At 46.2% G+C, this 15,774-nt stretch overlaps 1 protein-coding gene across 2 annotated transcripts in view; it reads right to left on the bottom strand.

Annotated features, from left to right (window-relative positions):
- Positions 1 to 1,377: 1,377 nt before the first annotated feature.
- Positions 1,378 to 15,774, bottom strand: part of SEPTIN7 (septin 7) — a 117,221-nt gene continuing 102,824 nt past the window's right edge. For both annotated transcript variants that reach the window (XM_085847475.1, XM_085847476.1), the window contains exons 9-14: positions 12,590 to 12,641; positions 7,710 to 7,832; positions 7,506 to 7,526; positions 6,944 to 7,079; positions 2,187 to 2,329; positions 1,378 to 2,050 (exon numbers count right to left, since the gene is read on the bottom strand). In XM_085847475.1, coding sequence (XP_085703601.1) covers positions 2,011 to 2,050; positions 2,187 to 2,329; positions 6,944 to 7,079; positions 7,506 to 7,526; positions 7,710 to 7,832; positions 12,590 to 12,641 — 515 coding nt within the window. In that variant the 3' untranslated portion in view covers positions 1,378 to 2,010. The remainder of the gene's footprint in view (positions 2,051 to 2,186; positions 2,330 to 6,943; positions 7,080 to 7,505; positions 7,527 to 7,709; positions 7,833 to 12,589; positions 12,642 to 15,774) is intronic.

Here is a 15,774-nt window from a genome sequence, read left to right as displayed (position 1 = left end):
GAAAGCTCCGCCCACATCCCCAGCCAAAAACATGTGCGTAATGGCGACCGGTCGAGTGCGGGAAGGTGGCGTTGTTGTAGTGGATGTAGTAGTGGTAGTTGTAGTTGGTGGTGGTGTAAAAATCCTAACTATAAAATAACTCACAGCGCACGTACAATTAATCACCCATTAAACATAGGACGGGACCCCACCTAGAAACACATACCGATATAGCTGATCGATAGCACCTGGCTGTTGTGTGCACAAGGTTTCCAAATCCATAGCAATATCTGTTGAGGCAGTCTCTGAAAACACGTTCATGACGTCTTGCGCGGCGATATTTATAATCATCCTCTTTGTGACCAATTTCCATGAAGAGCACCATTTGGAAACTTTAAGGTTGGTGTTTGAGGAAGGAGGGGGGTGGGGAGGGGTGCTCCCTTGAGTTTACGGGAATTTTAAAGGAAAAACTTAAGGAATATTTAAATGTGCAACGATCCTCAAATTAAGGATATCCTTAAGGGGAAACGTGAGGAAATATTTCAATAAATCCTCAAAGCTTTCCTTCTGAATGCTTTATGCAACCAGGCCACAGTCTTCAAATTATCTACCGAAATAAAACATAGTGCGTAGTTGTTTGTCCTCCTCAATCAGCACGATTTCAGTGGGGTTTTAAAAGCCGATCTTTAAATACGACTATACGTTCACTACGGTCAATTTTTGATTAAAAAAAAACAAAAAAAAAGTCGAATTTTTTTTTTCCATAAAAGAGTAATTACATCTCTGCTTTTGGAAATGTAGACGGTGACTTGCAAATAGAGCCTTAAGGGTGGTGTACAGAAGCGTTTTTTTAAATAATAATAATAATAAATACAAGGGTTGGGGAGGTGAAATCCACTGCACGTGATGTGCATCGCACGCAGAGTAAAACGAGTGTTCATTGACGGCCGTAGGTTGTCAAATAAATAAGATTATAAGCACACCTGAGGCTTAATACCATGGCATGCTCACGAGGCTGTACCGTCGAAACAAAACGTCCCAGAAGATAAGGAAAGTAGGGTCACATTTGTACATGTAGTGTTTTAAAACATCGCTTCTTGCTACGGAACATCATATCTACCAGTGTCCGTAAATATTTTGAATAAAATACCACCAAGCAGTCATTTTTGATGGGCTTTTATACTCGTGGAGAATAAACGGGGGTGGGGAGAGGAGCGGTTTGAATGAAAGGAAACTTAAATTTTCAAACATCACCTGAAGTTCCCGTTTCAAACACATCCAACGCGACATCTAACACGCGATAACAATATTGCATCCCACCCACCTCCCCAAATAAACCCACAATTCGACATCTGCAACAATAAAACCACCACGCACAAACACATTCAAAACAAACTGCACGCTTTGCCACTCTTTTATTCCACTTTTGTACAAGCATTGTTAAAAAACAAATAGCATTTAAATTTATGTCGTTTCTCCCCTTCGTCCAATATGCAATGCCAGAGAGTTATGCGATGCATTACGCACAACAATGTCGGAGATTTTTTTTGGCAAGAAAAGGTAAAAAATAAAATAATAAGCAAAAAACAACAACAACAATAACAAAACAAACAAAAAAAAGGATGAAAAACGTTCATGAAGAATGTCCTGTAGTTATTACTTGTGTAAACGATTCCGTCATACACGAGAAAAGGTATGAATACTAACTCTCAGGTATGCAAAAGGCAATCCTTTTTATTTCTGTTCATTTCCGATTCAGATCTCATCCGATACAAACCGAACGAATAAACACGGGGTCCTTTAATGTGTTACCAATTCCATTTTTGTGACACGACCAAGTTGCTTTTCAGTGACAAATGGCGAGGTCTCCGCCGGCAGTGCTTCGGATCTTATACGGTGCGAGTCTGGATGCCCGACGTGTCGAGATGGTCCACCGATGATCATCGGTCGTGATAAGGGATAATATGTCAATGCTCTCAACCCACACCCATAGCAAACATGTTTATGCAACTCGTTACATCCTGCTGATCCTCAAAATATTTTCCCCTTTTTCTTATTCTTTTCAATGGTCCTGATGAAAACAAAACAAAACAAAAAAAATGACAGAATGGTTAACTAAAACCGATTGGAGGATATAAACTAAGGTACCATTATTTTATGATGCTACGTGTACCGTATTGTTGTACACGCGGTGACGTTTGACATACTTGCTATCGAGCTTTTGTTGCTCCAGCAGCCGCTGTTGGCTTTCCCAACAGATTTTCTCCTCTTCGAAGAGCTTGCGTCGCTCCTCCATCTCACGGAACTGCACCTCCAGGTTCTTCTTCATCTGTTCGTGGCGTCGCTGGAGCTAAGGACAAGAAATTGGGACAAGGATACATACTCACAGGGTTTGCACCTGTACGAAACAATCAAATTTGGGGGTTTCCCTCACCCCCCACCAAATCTTAATCGGCCCTTTGGGGGTTAGGGTCAAAGTAAAATGACCCATATAGAAGGATATACTCGAACAAACAAGTGGAGTTTTGGATGTGCTGCTACTTAACTGGGTAATTGATTGTATTACACCACAATGGAAATGACTAACAAGTTGTTCAATGCAGAAGGTACTTTTGTTGCAAGAAGAAAGGAAACAAGCTGTTCTGAGTACCACATCACCTGCTCACCTTGATAAAGGATGAGCATACAGTTACAAGTTACTCAAGGCCTTCACTTCCTCATCCAACATATTGTCGCGAATTCGCACCCGCCGGCGTGCGAACGGCCACGTAACTCGAATCGCGGCACGTCGCCCACCGGATGGACAATTCTGTCGTGACCCTCTCGGACTAACGCCAGGAGCTAGTCACGGGTGGGCCTTTCGGCCTCAACACGATTGTGCCAACCGGCCCCCCGCGTGGGATAGGGTTGTTCGCCAAACTTGACCTACCTAAGTACCCACGCGGAGGGTAGACCGGGCGATCGCACCTCGCCGCAGGTAGACTCCGGACACGGGCCACTTAAGCGATCCGTTCCGTACTATCGGGATAACCGAGCGGTGTTATCGTCGGCCTCGACGGTTCCGATTAATTATCGGGCGTATTAAGCCCACTACCAACCCTTTACGTGAAGCAAGATGGAGATTCAATTAAAGAAAAGACGAAGCGAAACGGGAAAACAGTTCAACATAATGCACATTTATTCCGCGGCACACGGAGAGCACACATATACAATTACAACAATTATGCACCAAAAGCAGATGTAACAAAAGAAATACAACAATGCAGATCTACAACCGACTACGCGTGCACACGGCAACACTTACACAGTTTTACTTTACAGATGGCGCCAACAACACATTTACTCAAAAGCAAAAGAAAAGGGCCACCCTCAAAGACAAGGGGGCAAACGGGGCCTGTGGGCCGCGAGACCGGGTGGATCCTACCCGTGTCTTGTGATGAGCCGCAAATGTGGCAGCGTGGCGGTGCCCCGACTCCGCGCTCCTTCGCGGGTTTCGTTGGCGCTGCTTGGAGTGGGGTGGGAACGGGGCCCCCTTTTCGCACTATCTCAGCGCGGGGGCGGGGGGGGGAAGGGGGGAATTGTTGATGCTCTGGGGAAAGAGGATAGCTGGCTTGCTTGGGTCCCGCGACGAGCGATTCCACTGCGAACTCGTCGCCGGTCGCAGTCTTCCTTGCCTCGGACCCGAGCTATCCGGTCCCCTCCGCAATTCTCCTCAGCCGACTGCAGCAAATCACCTCGACCGCGCTCCAGGCTTCCTCTCTCTGCAGCTCCCCGACAGACTCCGAACCCCGACAGACTGCCACTCTCCAGACCCGACTTGACTCACGGCTCCACAGACTGCTCCTCTCCAGACCCGACTTGACTGCCTCAACCACACTCTGCCGCTGCCACACTCTGCTCTCCAAAACTGACTTGACTGAAACTGACTGCCTTCGCCCCGCGCTCAGCGCTTTATAGTCCGGGAGGAGAACCCATATGCAAATTTCTGGATCAGAACGAGCTCGGGGGTGGAGCCACGCTCGCCCATTGGATGGAGAAAAAGGGGCGTGAGTCTCCCCTGATCCTCGAATTTGCATATATCGATTCTTCTCCGACGCGCCTGGAGGCGGGGCCAAACCGCCCCGCGCTTGCTGATTGGACGGATCAGAAGTGGGCGTGTATCATTCCTGATCCGAATTCTCCTCGGAAAGGCCGCACTTTGCACCCGCGGCTCGGCGCGCGTCCCGCACGAGGCCAGGACAGCCTGACGCTCGGTGCCCACAAGCGGTGCGGGAATGGCCGCAGAAGAAGAGGCGAAGGTGGTGGAGGGTTTAAAGTGGTGGTCCATGGGCATGGTGACGTTTGGAATGGCGGTGATGTGATGTTTGCGGGAGCGAGTTGTGAAGGTAAAGGTCGTGGCTGTTGGCGTTGTTGTTGTTGTGAAGCGGCGTTGTGGTTGGTGGTTGTTGTGTGATGGCGGTTGAGACGTGGTTGGTTCAAAATAAAGATAGAACAGAAAAACGGCTATCTTAAAGGGTCGCAGCCCGAATGAATCACATTTATTCCCTCTAAACAACGGGTTTGGGGCTAACTACACATGTACTTACAGAGATATCTCACCTACGGGACCTGAATGGTGGTTTGCGAATTTCCTCAACCGCAACAATATGTTATAATGTTACACACGTCTTTATTCTTTCCTTTAGGGCAGACCTCCTAAGAGCATTAATCCTGATGACATTTCAAACCACTCGTGATTTAAAAAAAAAAGATGGTTTTGACACCCGTGAGATGTGGATCTCCGCTCGCATCACAAGATATCCATTAATTTACAGGTGACACATCTAATCACCCTACGTTGACCTTGCTCTCACCTCTGGGTCTAAATAATTCATGTCACATGTATAAACAGCCGACATGGAAGAACACTCCATAAAAAAAATTGAAAACAAATGGACAAACCTTTGGTAAGGGGGAGATGGGAAGGGTATGGAGCCTGAGGAGGGTGGGTGGTCAGGATTCCAGGGTTCCTGGACCAACAAGTCATCCCATCTTCCTTCCTGCAATCTATTCCCCCTCCATTAACCCGACCTAACCCAAAGGATTTAGTGCTCGGCAATTTTGATCTTTATAGCCGGGTAAACTAAACTAAGGGAGTCTTCGAGTCATGGGGATGTAATGCAAAAAACAAAAGATATCAAAACACCATCCTTGTGTAATTCCATTTACCATTGGTACGGTGAGCCACCACCGTTAGGCCGTTAAACATTTTTATTTCCGATCCAATATGGCTGCGAGAGCATGTGACTGATGACGTCATAAATTTAATTCTTTACTCACATCGGGTCATACATCAGGTAATTGAGTTTCAGATTTTTCGGACAAGGATTTAGATTCAAACAATTATGGCTCGAATACCACGTGACCGACGTCGCCACTGTTACCACCGCATGTACCCCAGGGGGAATTGATGACATCTGCCAAGTTTCAATTTTCTTTGTGAGCAGTTTCGGAGAGGACAATGTCCAAACGTTTTCCTTTGATCCAATATAGCTGCCATACCAATGCGACTTATGACGTCAGAATTATCAACAAAATATTGAATATCGGGATTTCCTCCGATGTTTTAAGTTTTGCAACGATCAGCCAAGCGGTTGCACAGAAAAAAAAAATATATAGACATGGACACAGACAGATTGACAGGGACAACGCAATAGTCTCACAACCCCTTCAAGGCAAGACTAAATAAAAATAAAAAAGAGGAAAACAAAAACTGGAGATGAGTATGTAGCATGGCACATGATGCAGTCAAGTGTTCTCGTTTTCTACAGGGTCTGCGGCTCATGGAGGAGATTTCACACGCAAATCATACAAACACAAGCAGACAGCAGGACTTCACTTTTGGAATGCAAGACAAACATTGACTTTGGGTCCTGGGGATGTGGGAAAGGAGTGTGTGTGTGGGGGGGGGGGGGGAGGGGCAGAAGCTGGTTGGCTTCAAGCGAGCTCTTCGGATGTTAGCCTGGGGTCATGTCGTTACAGATTGGAGATGTAAATAGGCCTACTTGCTGTTCTGAGGACAGCATGGGGAGTATTGTTGGCAGGAGGGGGGAAGGGGAGCGCCATTGACCGAAATCCCAATGATGAGGAACAACTCCATGGCGTGGAAAACATGGACACCTAATGTTGGCAGACCCAGAATTGTTGGATGACAAATTGTATGAACCACGATCGTATGGCCAGATCTCCAGCTTGTGGAAGGATCACGCGCGGGAAGTGGCTTTATTTTTCTATCCTCACCTTTGTTTTGCACTATATTATAAGAAGGCCTTCCATGAATTTTAATGTTTTAAAAAGCCATCTTTTTATCTTCAATTCGAAACGTCAACGATTGCAATCCAAATTTTATTCCACATGTAAATGAAGGCCCATGTTTTCTTCAACACAAATGCGTGAAATTTCCTCCCACCCCCCCCCCCAATCTCTCTCATATATATCGACGTGTCCAGGTGGTGTTTATGTCCAGGCAATGTTTGTCTCCGGACATGTCTGGACAGTGCTCGTCTCGGACGGTAATTGTCTGTGGACCTATCCGGGCGGTGTTTTATCATCTCCAGACCTGTCTGAGCGGTGTTTATGGCCGGACGGGAGTTTGTCTCTGGATGGCTTGGCTCCGGACGCGTCTCTCCAGGCAGTGTTCGTCTCTTAGCAGTATTTGTAGTGTGACCGGAAGAAAATGGATTTCAGACATTATTTTGTTTCCATCTTCATTGTTATTCCATGCAGAATCATTTTGATGAGACGGTATGAATCGAAATTAACGCTCCACCGCACGTCTGCCTTCCCTTCCTCTCACCTCACATTGTGTTCCCTTCCCCCACCCCTCTTCACTCCTCTCACCCCCACCTCGTAATAACAATAAAAAAAAAAAACTGTGTTCAACAAAAATAGCCATATGATGAACCAACATGGTAGGAATACAAACCTCGATCTCAGAATCTTTCAGTTTCTGCTTTTTCTCTTTTACTTTCATCTCAAACACTTGCTCCATCTCGGTCTCCATCTTCTTCATCTTCGCGACGTGTTCCCGTTTCTCCTCCTCCATCTGCGCGAGCGGACTTCTGCAAAAGCACATTTATTTTGCATTCGGTGAAACACATCCATCGTCCCCACGTGCTCGCGCCATCGTGCTGCAGACAACTGCACCACCAGCACATCGGTGCAGTCAAATGGTTCAAAAAAAAAAAATGGCACCGAGTGGTGCTGTGATGCATCTGTACATTCTCATCTTCTTGTTTCCCCCTTTGTCCCACTTTTTGTCTGTTGGCCCTTTGCCCCATGTTGTTTACTTCTTCCATGAGCCCCGATACCCATATAAAAAAAACAACAACACAATTCCTGCTCAAATCAGGACATTCGACCTTTGTAGAACAATAAAGTTGGGTATGGACACTGGTATTTGTGTAATAAATGGATACATGACAGACACATTGCTTGGTTCAAAAGTTCTTACTGAATCGGAGAAGAAAATCAAACACGTTACTTACTTGCCGTCGCTCGAGACGGACCTGAAAAATAACAGGAGAGATCAGTTTATCAAAAAGGATGCATCCTTATCGGTGATGAAATTCCCGATTCGGGATTCGGGATGCCACCACGCATGCGGGGACAGGTCGGGATAGAGTTGTGACATAGTGCAAACATCGAGCACGTGGGTGGACAAGCCACCCGGGAAGGACGATACGACTTACTTGCTGACCGTGCTCTTGGCTTTACTGTTGTCTCCGTTGCATGTGACGGCAGCCAGCTTACGGCTACGGTAGTTCTCATAATGCACATTGTTAGTCACATCCTTCAAATCCTGCATGTGTGTCCTGTTGGATAATAAGGAAAAGGGAGCCTGGTGATAAACAAGTCATGTCAGTGCTTTTACAAGAGACATATATTGGCAGAAGGGACGAGTCATTTAGAACATTGCACAATGATCTCTCTCTCTCTCTATTTGTGCAAATTCTCAAAGTTTTTTCCATTGTTGCGAAACAATGACTGTCCTCATGCATTTTGCTCATTATCTCGTTTCAACAACTGATGACAATAAGCATTTTGGGAAGACATTTCTGGGATAGTTTCTCGAGACATTTCTTTCCCATTCCCCTGGCTTTCCGAAGTCTGATGAGCAAATGGAAAATTGGTCCCAACTGTGGTCATCGGCTCCTGTGTTTCCCTGTTCGCTCGAGGATAACGCACGATCAAAAACCATGGAAATAATGGCCATTACCTCCCAAAATATCGAGAAACAGGCCCCTGTTCCCTCTCTTGCCCCCAAACGGAATGGTGGCTTCTTAATTTCAAAAGTTTCCTCTCTAGTCTCACCTTCATCCCTCCGAGACATCTACCTGTGTCCAGCCCAAGTAGGATTCATGCATTTCTCCATTGTGCACAAAACTGAAATGCTATCTTGGATTATTTTTCATTCAATAATAGATATTCAGCTTATTACCTCCACCACCGAAGATGGAAGGACGTTATGTTTTCACCCCTTTCTGTCTGTTTCTTTGTGTACACGGTATCTCAAAAAGTTGTGGATGGATTCGGACGGCATTTGGTGGACAGGTTCGGTGTGCGACAAGGACAAATCGATTCGATTTTGGTGAAGATGTGAATCTAATTCTGGATCTGGGGAATTTTAAGTCATTCTTCACCATTCATTGAAACACGGTGGACAGGTTGGGAGTGTGACGAGGACGAATCGATTCGATCCCGGTGAAGATCCCGATCCGGATACGAGAATCTTTGCATTTTTAAGCGATTCTTCGCCACTGAGAGATGGGGACAAAAATCTCAAAAACGTTGTGGACAAAGTATGACAAAACTCGGTGGATGAGTTGGGTATGTGACAAGAACAAGGCGATTCGATTTTGGATCAGGTCTGGATCCAGATCCGGCCAATCGGTGGGATCCAAAAGGTAAACTGTTAAGCCTGGCGGAGGTATGCGCTCTACCGAGTGTCGTTCGAGTTATCATTATAGTTTTAGGGGTGGGGGGGGAGGGAGTTGGGGGGGGGGGTGAAGACAGCATAACTAACATCAAACTCTTCTAAAGAATTTGATGGACTCCAGACATTTCAAGCAGCTTCTTGATGCCAGAAGAGAAACTTTCCCTCTGAAAAGCTCTTGGCGCATCGCGCATGTTCGCGGAGACCTCATTGGCCGATGCAAAAACGATCTTCACTCGAGGTCGTTCTTGGAGGTGGTTATAATATCATGAAAATGGCATTGTGACTGAGCTACAACTGGAGTCTTCAGAGGACTCCTGACGCAGTGTTGAGGAAAAGGACGTGGAAAGGTCTTTTATAAACTCTTGCTTGTTGCGTTTCCGAGCACGGTCATCCCGACTCTCATCTCCAGTCGGTCTTTACGTTTTGTATGGTCGGTCTATATTTTCTACGAGCCGCGATTTTGTCTCAATCTCGATATTCCCCAATGCTGAGAGAGCGAGCGAGCGAGAGAGCGAGCGAGCGGAAAATTTGATTGGTTGAGATGATGTAAAATGCTGTCATATTTTGTCCAAGTACTGCTAAACTGGAGGTTTATGAAAGTGCTAAAAGGTGATGCATGTTCTTCAGTGATCAAGTGTTTGATTAAATTTGAATAAAATAAAGATCGAAAAGGTTGTGGAAAAAAAACAAAAAACTTTTTTTTCTTCCGAAGTCTACCACCATTGATGCACAATCTTTCACACCACTCGATCTAACACGTGCCTGTTGCCTCTTCATGCCTGTTGTTTGTGTCCTTTATGACGTCCTTAAAAACAGTGAGTTTCATGTTTGGAATGATTTCCAATGCCGTTTGACTCCAATAACCATTCAGGGTAACCTGTGTCGGAGTGGCGACCCATCCAGCGACTCCTTGCCAATGACACTGCCTCAGGAGCCCTGTGCGCCTTCACGGCGCGAAAGGGACGGTGTTATAGATTATATGTCAAGCATAAACTGACATCTGCGGAAAGACAGACGACAGGCAGACAGACAAGGTGAACCAGTTGATTAACCAGGCATTTTGCTTTGTGCACGTCGGGTAATAAACAGACAGAGCAAGACAAAGCTCCCAAATGCATGGCTTGTCAAGAGGTTACAAACAATGTGCAAACAGACGAGGCACTGCATCTTTGTAACATATCATGGAATTATTAACCTCAACGAGACACTTCAGCAAGAAAGATTTGTTGATGGATCAGTAACTGTTGGACCACTGAACTAAACAAACCAAGGAAAGAAGATTTTAAAACAAAGTTATTGCCAGAGAAGGCATTGGATAAAGTAAGGGATGGAAGGAGTGGAGTGGGTGCCAACAAGTGAGAATCGTTTGCTTATACGAGGACATGATTTAAAGTGATGCTTACTATTCCTTTTCTGCAAAATGATAACGTGATGCTTACTAATCCTTTCAGTACAACATTCGTCAAGATGACAGGGAAGCACAACGTTGAAGATGAGAGTCGGGATGACCAAACCGGAGATGAGAGTCGGGATGACCGACCAGAGATGAGAGTCGGGATGACCAAACCGGAGATGAGAGTTGGGATGACCTACCAGAGATGAGACAATGGGAGATGAGAGTTGGGATGACCTACCAGAGATGAGACAATGGGAGATGAGAGTTGGGATGCCTGGAGATGAGAGTCGGGATGACTGAATGGAGATGACATGACTGGAGATGAGAGTTGGTTGCACCATTACGATCCTGACAGTAAGAGACGGTCAATGGAGTACTGCCACAAAGGATCACCAGCCCTGTATTGGCTCCGTAAGATTTTAATCTCTTCCCCAAATTTAGGGAACACCTTCGTGGAGGATATTTTTTCTTCCGACAATGATGTCGAGGCTGCTGTGAAGCACTAGTTAAGTCAGCAGGATGCACAGTTCTATCATGACAGCGTCACAAAACCACTTTAACATTGGTAGAGATGTGTGGACCACAGTGGTGATTATGTTGAGAAATAAATATGCACCATGGTAGAATAAAATCCGATTAAAAAAAAAACTTGGTATGCATTGTTAAGACTTGTACGAGAGCGAACACGCAACACACAACAAGGGGGGCATGAGACAAGAGGGGCAGGAGAGGGGAAGACAAAACAGTGAGGAACAGAGACATAAGCAGATCAGTGTAAGGGAGAGGGATAGGGATGGGGTGGGGAACACGGGGTGCACAAGATGGACATTACAGGGACTTTCAGGAAGGAAAACAGGGAATTTGAAGGAGGTGGGTTTGGGGTGGATTAACAGAGGTAGAAAAGATCGAGGATTTGGATGGGGGAAGATAAGAAGTGGTGGCGAACAGCTGTTTTGAAGACCTGGAGGAAAGACTGGGATTGAAGAGAGTGTGGGAGTTTGTTCCAAAGGTAGGGAAAAAGAAGAATGAAAGAGTGAAGGTGAGCAGCGATTCATGATTTCGGTAGTTTTACCAGAAGGAGGTTGCTGGCGGACCTTGAGCACCCTGCGGAAATATGGTGGGGACAAATCTCAGACAGAGCAGGGGGAGTGAGGCTGGAGAGGAGATTTAGAAGACAGAAAGACCACCAACCTTCCTGTGGTGAGAGAGCGAGAGGCCCAAAGACTCAGCCTCATCACGGGAGATACCAATGATCCCAAATGCCTTCGTTTCTACAGTGTGAAGCCGAGAAAGGTGAGAGGCAGGAGCACCAGCCCAGAGAGGAGAGCAGCACTCCATCCGGCTGCAGACAAAAGCTTTGTATGTGGTCAGGAGCTCAGGTGGGCCGAGGAAGGACTTTGCACGACGGAGGATTCCCAGTCGGCGACTGGCTTTGGAGGCGAGGTTTGAAATGTGGTTTTCCCAGGAAAGGTCATGGCAGATAGTGAGACCAAGAAGCTTGAAAGAAAATACTTCTTCCAGAGGATTGTTGAGAAAGTGGATGGGGGGGGGGAGGTTTTCCAAACGGTCCTTTTGGAGACACACAGTGAGAGTGAGATATTTGTGAGGATTGAAAGACATGTTCCACGTGTTGGACCAGTTTGTGATTTTACCCAGATCTACAGAGAGAGAAGAAGCTGCTGCTTGCAAGTCTGAGGGATGACAGATGGTACGGCAGAGGATGGAGTCATCAGCAAAGAGATAAAGAGGATTTTCCACTGATGACGTTTGTATCCGTCTGTTTCATTCAAATATCTTCACCTGTTTTGGAGAAGAAGGAGAAAAATAAAGAATAGCAGGCCCTACGTTTCAGCAAGCTTTCATATAAACATCCTAAGGGCTTTGTTTATGACCAAGTTTCTTCCACTCATATTCCTGGTTGAACTCAATTATTTTGAGTTAAAAAAAAAAAAAACGTCTGAAACAATGTCCTGCTCTCGTGGCAAGCGTTGGCATACCTGGCGAGGAAAACATGGTTTTTCATTCGCACTCCCACCTGAAAAATCCTCTGACTTCTTCACTCTCAGAAAGATAAGTGTAAACAACCTTTCTCTGAATTACAACAGATAAATCAATTGAGCGTTGCCTTGCAATGGCCAGGGCATCCAAGAATCGACAAGGACAGAAGAGTTCTATGAAAGTGAACAAGAGGACAGACAGACAGGTTAAACGTGTGTCTTACAACTCCGTACACTCACCGGATGAGCATATTACGAAGAATGGTGAAGTCACAGTGTTCACCGTTTTCCACTGCAAAGACAAAAGGCATGAGAAAAAACAAACAACTTTTTGAGAATCATTCTTTAAACACATTCTGCACAAAGATAGCTGGGATGAGATTCAAACTCAGGTTTGACAGCCCAAAGGTGAGTGTGTGTACTCTACCAAACAAACCCCAAAGCATTGTTTGAACGATATAATCAACTTGAGAGGCGTGTGTTGATGTATTTTCACTGTTCTGCATGCAGTTCTTTGTGAGCGCCCAGTGGATCATGGTGGAGTGTGATCGGCTCCTGTACAATCAGCATTCTGTTATTCGTCTTTTGCATCCTGAACGTGTTTGCGATTAGGAAATCGATGGCCAGTAGATGGCGGAAGCGCAACGATTGAACCAGGAAGCACGTTGAGTTTGGTGTGCCGATGTTAATTCAAATCAACGCATTTATCATTTCGAAACAAAGGTGAAGGACTGAAGGTTCATGGAAAAGCTGAACGACAGATGGTGGAAGATCAGTAAAGCAACTGCAGGACAGGAGGGAACAGGCAGAGTTGTATCTGTTCATCGTGTTCACGTTGGTGAAAAATAAACAATTTATGGCAATTCACACAACTGGATGTAAAAAGCATTTCCCAAGACTTCTGTAGGGACACATCTGATGACTAACAGCCATAGTTTAAGGGGGTTGGTGAGGGGGAAACACCCCCACCCCCGGCAGATAGGCCTCGCCACCTAGCCTATAACCTTCCAGGAGCCCGTCCCAACATTTTTGTTTCAGAAGTTTCCTCCTATCTTTCACCGTTCAGGAGATTAGCACATGCAGACAAACAAACAAACAAACAAACAAACAAACAAACAAACAAAAACTTCAAATTATATTATATATATCGTTACGAATTTCTGCATCAAATCAAATCAAATCGCGACCGCGTCGCCCACCGGAACGGACAATTCAGTCGTGACCCTCCTTGGAACTATCGCCAGGAGCTACTCATGGGTGGGTCTTTCGACCCCACCACAATCGTGCCAATCGGCCACCCGCGCAGGATAGGGTTGTTCGCCAAACTCGACCTACCTAAGTACCTGCACGGGTAGTTAACCGGGCGATCGTACCTCGCCGCTGGCCGGCCGAGGACACGAACCGCTAAAGCAGTCCGTTCCGTGCTTCAGTGATAACTGAGCGGTGTTATCGCCGGCCCCGACGGACGTGATTATTTACCGGGTGCTTACACCCCTTCTACCAATTCCTTCCGTGATGCAAGATGGAACTTTCAAACAAGGGAAAGGACGCAACGAAACGGGGAACAGTTCGACAAGCACATTTATTACGCACACAGACAAGGGAAGCACGTATTCACAGCCATACAGTAAGAATGCAATTTACAAGCAAGAGTTACAACCGAATAAAGCAATGTTTATTTACATGCATTTAAACAGTTTCTACTTTACAAGACACGGAGCCACAACACGCATTCAAAGAAAAAGCAAGAAAAGACCCCCTCATAGACAAGGGAGTCAGACTGGGCCCGTGGGCCTAATGCGCGTGGAACCTGGATGAGCGGCCAGGTCCACGAGACCGAAGGGTTTTACCCGCGCCCTCGTGGCGCGATGGCGGGCAAGCCGCGATGTCAGCATAGATGCGCCTGGCTTCATGCCCCTGGCGTGGTCGGCGAGCTCTCTCCAGCGCTCCCCGTCTGCCTTTCCCGTCGGCTTCGAGCTCCGTCTCCCAACTTGACTGCCCCGCCGACACTGCAGACTTGACTGCCCCACCGACACTGCTGCTGCCACTCCACTGCTCCCACTTTTCCGCGCTCTCCAGACCCTCCAGACTGCCACTCTTCTGCGCTCTCCAGACCCTCCAGACTTGACTTTCCTGCCGACACTCCGCCGATCCCACTTGACTGCTCTGCCGCGAGCTGCGCCGTGCTTGCGCTTATATAGCCCGGGGGAGGGGCGTACATGCAAATTTCTGGATCACAGTGGGGTTCGAAGGCGGGGCCACACCACCCGATGCTCAGCCATTGGGCGGATGAAAATGGGGCGTGAAGCATTCCTGATCCGCTTTTTGAGGTGAAAGGAACGCATTCACAGCCCATGGCACGACGTGTGGTAGAAAGGCGGAGGTGGTGGGAGTTTGGTTGTTGGCGGGCGTCGTTTGAGAATGGCCGTGAAGCAATGTTTGCGGGATGGAGTTGTGGAGGTAAAGAGGCGAAGGTGGTGGTGTTTGAGTTGTAGTTGTTTGGGAGCGTTGTTGGTGGTGGCGATTTGGTTGTTGGGGGATGATTGGTCCAAAATAATGATAGAGAAAAGAAAAACGGCTATCTCAAAGGATCGCAGCCCTGTGAACACGGAAATTCCCTCTAAACAACGGTGGGGAAATCTAACTACACACATACTTATCGTCATCACTGATCCAAGGACCCTTTATGGTGTATTGCAAATTTCCACAGCTGTAACAATATATATATATATATATATATATATATATATATATATATATATATATATATATATATATATATGATTTGACCCTATCAATGGTGAAGAATTAGTTAAAAAATAAATTATAGTAAACGGATGCGGATCAGCATCTTCACCAAAATCGAACCAATCCGTCCTCATCACACACCGAACCTGTCCACCGGATTTTCGTCCTAATCCATCAACAACTTTTGAGATATCCTGCTCAGACAGACAGACAAACGGACAGACGGGGAGAAAACATAACCTCCATCCACCTTTGGTGGCGGACGTAATGATCCTTAAAAAAAGGTTGTTGCACTAATACAGAAATACATTGGTGAGAGTAAGTAACGTATGAAGACCTCGTACATATCTTACCTAAAGTCACTGTAAACGGCAACAGAGCTATGATAAGCAAGGTATCTGAAAATGAATATGGGACTGCTCAAGAACACGACCAACAAGGAGGGACGGAGTGAGAAGCAGTTTCAGGGATCAGTGACGCGGTCACCGTTTGCCCTGCAACCTGCAAGGCGATTGATCAAATGTACCGCCGCAATGAAATAAAATTTCACAATCGTGGCATAAATCTCTAATCTTATGAACCAGGCAGTTTCTATGGCACATGAGTGTTACTCCATTATCCGGCAGACCACAAACTCTTCGATTTATGCACTGGGGCAGCACCTCTTCTGCAGTCTG

Source organism: Eptatretus burgeri, chromosome 11 (genome assembly GCF_056783735.1).
Source record: "Eptatretus burgeri isolate ZD-2024b chromosome 11, Ebu_testis_v1, whole genome shotgun sequence".
Classification (NCBI taxonomy): Eukaryota; Metazoa; Chordata; class Myxini; order Myxiniformes; family Myxinidae; genus Eptatretus; species Eptatretus burgeri.
This window is presented reverse-complemented; position numbering and strand designations above follow the sequence as displayed.